Raw genomic sequence first — 8727 nt, forward strand, 5'->3', positions numbered from 1 at the left:
TCCTCCTATTATGATGGTCTTGTGTAGGTAGTATCAGGCACTGTGAGGTCATGGATATCCAGGCCATTTTGTGTCTAGGGGGAGCACATTGTAAGGAGTCCTACCCTTCCTTTGGCTTTTATTTTTTTTTTAATTTTTTAAAATTTATTTATTTGAGAGCAACAGACACAGAGAGATAGACAGATAGAGAAGAGAGAGAGAATGGGCACGCCAGGGACTCCAGCCTCTGCAAACGAACTCCAGACGCGTGTGCCCCCTTGTGCATCTGGCTAACGTGGGACCTGGGGAACCGAGCCTCAAACCGGGGTCCTTAGGCTTCACAGGCAAGCGCTTAACCGCTAAGCCATCTCTCCAGCCCTCCTTTGGCTTTTACATTCTTTCCTCCACCTCTTCCGCAATGGACCCTGAGCCTTGGAAGGTGTGATAGAGATATTGCAGTACTGAGCACTCCTGTCACTTCTTTCCAGCACAATGATGCCTTCTGAGTCATCCCAAGGTCACTGCCATCTGAAAAGACAGGGTTCTCTACCCAAAGTGAGAGTAGCATGGGTATGAACATTAAGAGAAGTGCTTACTGGGCAGTTTGATAAGCATAGTATATACATTTAGCCAGACAGCAGCAGATGTTACAACTCTAGGGCTCATGACTACACCTGTTGTAGGTTTTCAGTATCAGGGATGTATTCCCTCCCATGGAGCGGGCCTCCAGTCCAATTAGAGGGCAATTGGTTTCCATCATGACAGACATGCCACTAGTTGGATCACTTGGCCTGGCTGGCAAATATAAGGTTTGCAGTGTCCACGGTTAAGTGTCTTCACTGTTCTCTCTCCCATTGACCTGCATGAGAATGGCTTCTTCCAGCTTTTTGGCAGCTGGTCTACATGGAGGAGGGTGTCAGCTCAGTTCCAGCAATATTTTTCTGTGGCCTTGCAGCCCAAATATGTGGAGTCTTCAGCAATAGGGTCTTACCATCTATTCCTGGTAGGAAATCAAAGGTCTTAGCAATGCCATGTAATGTTTGGGGGGCTGATCATGTGATATTTGTCCTTCAGTCCATTTATATAATGTATTACATTTATCCATTTGCATATGTTGAACCATCCTTGCATCTCTGCGATAAAGCCTACTTGGTCTGGGTGATGATCTTTCTGATATATTCTTGTATTCTGTTTGCCAATATTTTGTTGAGAATTTTTGCATTTATGTTCATGAGGGAGATTGGTCTGTAATTTTCTTTTTTTGTTCTATCTTTGCCTGGTTTTGGTATCAGGGTGATGCTGGTTTCATAGGAGTTTGGTAGGATTCCTTCTTTTTCTATTTTATGGAAAAGCTTAAGAAGCAATGGTGTTAGTTCTTTCTTAAAGGTCTGATAAAATTCACCAGTGAATCTATCTGGACCTGGACTTTTTTTAGTTGGGAGATTTTTGATAACTGGTGGATCTCCATACTTGTTATAGGTCTATTTAAGTGATTAATCTCATCTTGATTTAATTTAGGTAGGTCATATAAGTCAAGGAAATCATCCATTTCTTTCAGATATTCATACTTAGTAGAGTGCATGTTTTTATAGTATATCCCTATGATTTTTAAAATTTCTTTAGTATCTGTTGTGATGCTGCCTTTTTCATCTCTAAATTTATTATTTTGTGCCTCTTATTTATTCCTTTGGTCAGATTTGCTAAGGGTTTATCAATTTTGTTTATCCTTTCAAAGAACCAACTCTTTGTTTCATTGATTCTTTGGATTGGTTTTTTGGTTTCTATTTCATTAATTTCTGCCCTAATCTTTATTATTTCTTCCTGTCTACTGATTTTTGGTTTGCCTTGTTCTTCTTTTTCTAAGGCTTTAAGTTAAAGCTTTAGGTCATTTACTTGAGACCTTTCTAATTTCTTTTCTTTTTTTAAATTTTTTTTTGTTCATTTTTACTTATTTATTTGAGAGTGACAAACAGAGCGAGAAAGGCAGATAGAGAGAGAGAGAGAATGGGTGCATCAAGGCCTCCAGCCACTGCAAACAAACTCCAGACACATGCGCCCCCTTGTGCATCTGGCTAACGTGGGTCTTGGGAAATTGAGCCTCGAACCGGGGTCCTTAAGCTTCACAGGCAAGCGCTTAACCGCTAAGCCATCTCTCCAGCCCTCTAATTTCTTAATATATGCACTTAAAACTATAAATTTCCCTCTTAGGACTGCCTTCATTGTGTCCCAAAGGTTTTGGCATGTTGTGTTCTCATTATCATTTGACACTATGAATTTTTTGATTTACTTCTTGAATTCTTCATTGACCCATTCATAATTTAGTAGTGTATTGTTTAGTTTCCATGATTTTGTGTATGCTCTATAGCTTTTCTTGCTTTTGATTTATAGTTTGATTCCATGTGGTCAGATAGAATGCAAGGAATTATTTCAATTTTCCTTTATTTGTTAAGATTTGCTTTGTGTCCTCATATATGGTCTATTTTAGAGAATATTCCATGTGCTGCTGAAAAGAATGTATATTCTGCAGCATTTGGATGAAATGTCCTGTATATATCTATTAGGTCCATTTCTTCTATGACCTCATTTAATCCAGATGCCTCTCTGTTTATTTTTTGCTGGATGACCTGTCAGTTGATGAAAGTGGGGTGTTGAAGTCACCCACTACAATTGTGTTTGGTGTTATCTGGTGACCTTACTTCTAATAGCACTTGTTTGATGAAGCTGGGAGCCCCCATGTTAGGTACATATATATTTAGGATTGTAATGTACTGCTGTTGGAGTATGCCTTTAATCAATATAAAGTGACCTTCCTTATCTTTCCTAACTAATGTTGGAGTAGTCTACCTTGTCAGATATTAGGATAGCAACACCTGCTTGTTTTCTAGGCCCATTTGCTTGAAACACTGTTTTACAGTAACCTTTTACCCTCAGATGTAGAAAGGTGACTTTCTTGGAGACAACAAATTGAAGGACACTGCTTTTTAACCCAGTCTGCAAAAATATATCTTTTGGTTGGGGCATTAAGGCCATTGATATTAAGAGATGTTATTGAAAGGTGTACATTTATTTTTGCCATTTTTTGTAGTTCTTTTGGTTTTACCTTTTTCTCTTGTATTAACTAGTATTTGAGTATGGTTTGTTTTTTCCAGGTTCCATATATGTGTGCTTTTCTTTCTCTTCAGCATGGAGTGTTCTTTCAAGTATTTTCTATAAAGCTGGTTTTGTCTTCAAATATTCCTTTAGCCTGCTTTTGTTGTGGAATGTGCTTATTTCTGTTGTCTATTTGAATGCGTAGCCTTGCAGTTGTTATCTTTCAGAACTTGGAATACATCACTCTAAGCCCTTCTGGCTTTTAAAGTCTGTGTTGAGTAATCTGCTATGATCCTGATAGGCTTGCGTTTGTAGGTAACTTGATTTTTCTTTTCTTTTTTTTAAAATTTTTTTTTGTTCATTTTTTATTTATTTATTTGAGAGTGACAGACACGGGAGAAAGACAGATAGAGGGAGAGAGAGAGGATGGGCGCGCCAGGGCTTCCAGCCACTGCAAACGAACTCCAGACGCGTGCGCCCCCTTGTGCATCTGGCTAACATGGGACCTGGGGAACCAAGCCTCGAACCGGGGTCCTTAGGCTTCACAGGCAAGTGCTTAACCACTAAGCCATCTCTCCAGCCCAACTTGATTTTTCTCTCTGACTGCTTTCAATATTTTTCTTTGGTTTGTATGTTTGATAGTTTAACCATAATATGGCGAGGAGAGGTTCTTTCCAGGTTTTGTCTAGTTGGTGTTCTAAATGATTCTTGCATCTGCATTGGCACCTCTTTACCAATTTGGGGGAAGTTTTCTTCTATGATTTTGTTGAAGACACCTACTATGCCTTTGGAATGAATTTCTTCTCCTTCTACTATACCCTGAATTCTTATGTTTTATCTTTTCATAGTGTCCTGAATTTCTTGAAATTCCCATTCATACTTTCTTATTAGTTTGTCTTTCTCTTTGTTGGACTGTATTAAATCTGCCACCTGGTCTTCTAGTTTAGATATTCTGTCCTCTCCTTCATCCATTCTACTGGTGAGATTTTCTACAGAGTTTTTTTTATTTCATTGACTTTGTTCTTCATTGCTAGTAATTCTGACAGGCTTTTTTTTTAAAATTATTTCTATTTCCTTATTTATGTCTTGTATTGACCTCTTTATTTCATTAAATTGGCTTCCTGTGTCTTCTTTGATTCCTTTGATTTCCTCTTTCATTCCTCTGATTTCCTCTTTGACATCTTTGAGCATATTTATAATCATTCTTTTGAAATCTTTCTCAGTCATTTCCTCTATTTCATTCGCACTGGATGCATTAATACTTTTTGTTGGATGTATTTTTTAAAATTTTTATTTATTTCTTTGAGAGTGACAGACAGAGAAACAGGCAGATAGAGAGAGACAGAATGGGCATTCCAGGGCTTCCAGCCACTGCAAATGAACTCCAGACACTTGCGCCCCTTTTGCATCTGGTTAATGTGGGTCCTGGGGAATTGAGCCTCAAACCGGGGTCATTAGGCTTCACAGGCAAGTGCTTAACCACCAAGCAATCTCTCCAGCCCCGCCCAGCCATCTGTCCAGCCCCACTTTTTGGTGGATTTATATTGTCTTGATTTTTGGTGTTTCTTGTGTTATAATGTACATATTTTTGCATCTTGGGTTAATTTAATGCTTGGATTTTCTAGTTCACTGCAGTATTATTAGATGTGTCAATCAATCTGATGTTATATATCTTCAGGGTATGAGCTTAAGATGCTAGGTGTGGCTCTCAAGACTCTAAAAGTATCTACAACACTGACTTTTGATGTTGGGTTTGCCTACTATGAGAGTATTCAAGTAGGCTGATTGGAATGAAATACAGGCAGATTCTAAAATTTAAACAATGTACACATTCAATGAAAAACAGTACAAAGTATTTATGCAAGAGTAGGTGTTATGGCAACCAGATCCTCTAACAAAGTCACTGTCCCTTAGGGTGTGTGGTGCCCCACACCCTTAAACCTGTCAACGAGGAGGTTAAGATTTCTGTTCTGTTGAGGGTTCCAGGTCAGCTTGTGACCAAGTGAGACCCTTCCCTAATGAACATCAGAAGAGGAAATAAAGCCATTATTAATCAGGAAGCAACAAATAACAAGCCCAAAATATAGCGTATTTAAGAATGGCAAATCTGACCATCCATCAGATTTAACATAATTTATCCTGATATGGAAGGTGCAATTAGCACTTCCAACTCAAGCCTATATACCAGGCTTGTTTGGTGGGTACTGACCTGGTGTAATCCCAGTTACCTTTTGGGATGATTTTGTCTCAGTTATGCTGTGCTCCTGCTTGGGTCCCTCTTTGGTGTGCTGTGGGTTCAAGTAGGCTGGCTGGCTCATTGGATCACTGCTCTGGTCGCAGGTTCTGGGTGCTGTGAGCTTCCTTCCCAAGGTCTCTGGTGCTTGCTGGAGCTTGTGCTGGCAGCGGGGGAAGGGAGGCTGTGGATGGGGGCTCTAGTTCTCCTAGTGGTCCACATGATCCTCTACCTCGTGCTCTACTTCTTCTTTGGTCACTACGGTCCTCCCTTCATGTTTCTTGAGTTTGCGAGGAGCTCCCGTGTGAGTGGAAAATCCCCTTACCTGGCTTTTCCTGTGGCTCAAGCTGAGCCTGGCAGCTGTGGCCTGCCTATGTGGGCTCTGGCTGCTCTGGATCTGTCCTCCTTCTCTGCTGCCATTGGTATTTGAGGACACCAGGATGTCATATTTGAGGATGTCTAAGAGGAGAGAAGGCCACCTCCCTCCCCAGCTGCTACCTCTGCATGCCACCCAACGCCCCTCCATCATAGGGAGTTTTCGCTTCTCTCTCCTTACAACCTTCTTCCCGGATTTCCCTTGCTCACTATTGGTTCTCCTGCTCTGAGTGTGTGCACTCCTCCTTTCTCCCCCTTTCCCCTCTCTATCCTGCCTTCCCTCTCTTTCTCTCTCTTCTTGGTGTTGGCCCCCTTCTCTCTCCCTTTCTCCCTTCCCTATGAAAGGCCCAAGAATTCAGAAGCCCAGAAATCCTATCACGCTCCAAAGGGAGCTTAAGCGGGCCCCTGCATACCTCAAACTCCAGGCTTTACTCTCTGTTGAAAGCAAGTAAAGAATCCCTCTTCTCATTATATCAGAGCCCGCTCCTAATATAAAGCTAGGTAAAAAGGGCATGAGATAGCCCTCAAGGATGGGAAATAAGTAATGAAGTGAACCACTTATTTGGTTTCTGTAAATAGCCTGCACCATAAGCCTTAATAGCCCACACTGTAAGCCTTAGTAGCTCGCACCATAAGCTGTAGCAGCCTGCCTCAGACCACCAAGGTCATAGGAGGCTGATACCACACTCTGCTACCCCCACCTAAGGACCTGCGCAAATGCTGACCTCCAAGGTCATAGGAGACTGATACCACACTCTGCTACTCCCACCCAAGGACCTGCGCAAATGCTGACCACCAAGGTCATAAGAGAAAGATTGGTCCACGAGGGGCTTGAACAAATTAAACTAATTGGCTTAGAAACTATGGGGTGGCACAAACTGACTGGCTCACACCCCGCGGGCTCCTGATATTAAAAAAATGATTGGTCTAATGCACAGGCTTTGTTAGAAACCCTATAAAAACTGTCCCATTCCTGCATTCGGGGCTCTGCAATCCTCTACCCCTGCGCGGTGTACGACTGTGGGCCCCAGCGCGCTTGGAATAAAATCCTCTTGCAGTTTGCATCAAGATCGCTTCTCGTGAGTGATTTGGGGTGTCGCCATATCCGGGCAGAGCGTGGGGTCCTCGTTTTGGGGGTCTTACACCTACTTCTTCTCTCCTCTTACGGTAAAGTTTTAGATCCAAATAACTGCCTGCTTGAGTCCTCTGATGCAAAGTTTCTCTCCCATTATCTTCAGATCAGGCCAGTTTATTCTGTCATTAAATAAAGACCCTGGGCCTAGGAAACTATCCACCTTGGACCTCTGTCGCAAACACTGAATGTGACACTGCTCATCTTCAGAGCCGGTAAAAGCACCAGGTGCCTATCATTGGAGAGGGTTAAACCAATCTTGGCACTTTTTAGCCACCCAAATCATCCTAGAAATCCTCCCAATTTCCTTCCTCTGTTTCATCACTTATCCCTTTTCTCTTATGCTTTCTCCTCTCATTTCCTTCTCTTCATTGCTATTAGTTTTCCTTTATTTTCTCCCTAGTTGGCACACTTGATCAGTGAGGTAGGTAGAGAAACAAGGAGAAGCGGTCCTTCCATCACGAAAGTCAGGTGCACATAATAGTGTGGAGTCATCTGTCCACACCTCACAGGCTGCCCTATCTCACTGCTGTCCAGTGTACTGGACTAAATGTCCCCTGGGTCTCCAGATATGCAAGGAAACCTGCAAGCACAGGATCCCGCTGAGATATTTAAAGGATTTCTTCACTCTGTGTTTACATATGCAACGACTGAGCCTGTGCAAGAGAGAGGATGTTTCAGGCACGCCGGGGTTGGAGTCAGGAAGCTTTTCCCTGTGTCATTTTCAGTTTCACAATAGAGGATCAAGACAGTTTCTTGGGTCCAGGGTTTTTTTTAAGACCAAGAGAGACTGGAGGGATCCAAAGCAAAGGGGAGGACACTTTGGAGCCCTGAGTAAGGGGAGGAGGAAGATTTCAGAAAGGGGGGCAGGGAAGTTTGAGCCCCCGTGACTCAGCTGACTCAAGCCTCTGTGATGGGAGCGTATGCCTCCTCCGGGTCTGCATGTTACTGCCAGGTGTTAGGAATATCTGCAGGGCCTGCAGAAGCTCCCTCTGGGAAGTGAGGCTCATATTGCCACCCATGCACCCAGGATCACAGGTGGAGGCTGGGAGGAGTCCCATTCCTCATCCACGTCCTGAGAGTAAAGCTTAGTCTATTTCCCTTACCGGGAGATAGAAATTATCTGGTTGGGGCACACTTATTGGGATAGGTTGACAGAGACGCAGCTTCCTTGAAACCTAACACGGGGCTACATGTGGGTTCCCATCCCACTGACCAGTCCTCCTGCCCCTTCTCGATATGCTGACCAACACATCTAAGTGGGGTTTTCTTGCTCTTTCAGCCAGATCCTCTGGAGGTGCTTGGACTGCAGCCTGGCTAATCATCATGACTTCCCTTATTCTTGTCTGCCTGCTTACCTGAGAAGAGCTTTTCGGACTCAAGAACAAAACTTCCAGGCCATCAGCTACAATCCTCTGGACCGGGAAAGAAGCTGCGCTGCAGCGCAGAGCAGCGGGTGCTGTTGAGCCTCAGCGAGGCGTTCCGCGCTCTCGCAATGCTGAGGTGCAGCCGGGGCCTTGTGTGCGCTAGGCAAAATCCCTCCCATGGAGCTGTGTTCTCAGCCCTTCGTGAAGATTTTTCAATACCTTTTTATAAATATGGTTCATATTCCATTTTGTAGACCCTAGTTGTTTTCTAAAACACATTAAAGACTTCCACCAGAAAATGTGACACCACCATGCTGTTTTCTTCTTAACTTTCTGTTGATAACCTTTGTACGTGTATATTGTACATTTTGATACTAAACCCCTCTCATTACCTTTCCTTGTCCTCCCCCTCCCCATTCCCTTTCCCCTGAACACTTTCTTACTTTCTTCTTTCTAATTAGTCTTTCTTCAACCTCTTTTACGTCTGTTTGTTTGTTTATTTATTTATGTGGCACTGGAGATCAAACCCAGGGTCTTGTGTATGTTAGGAA

General features: G+C 42.9%; 1 protein-coding gene across 1 annotated transcript in view; it reads left to right on the forward strand.

Annotated features, from left to right (window-relative positions):
* Cd48 (CD48 molecule) overlaps nt 1-8480 on the forward strand; it is a 29017-nt gene extending 20537 nt beyond the window's left edge. Inside the window, exon 4 of the mRNA XM_012951847.2 lies at nt 8092-8480. Within this exon, the coding sequence (XP_012807301.2) occupies nt 8092-8171 (80 nt within the window). The 3' untranslated portion in view covers nt 8172-8480. The remainder of the gene's footprint in view (nt 1-8091) is intronic.
* The last annotated feature ends 247 nt before the right edge of the window (nt 8481-8727 follow it).

Source organism: Jaculus jaculus, chromosome 1, assembly GCF_020740685.1.
Source record: "Jaculus jaculus isolate mJacJac1 chromosome 1, mJacJac1.mat.Y.cur, whole genome shotgun sequence".
In the NCBI taxonomy this organism is placed as follows: Eukaryota; Metazoa; Chordata; class Mammalia; order Rodentia; family Dipodidae; genus Jaculus; species Jaculus jaculus.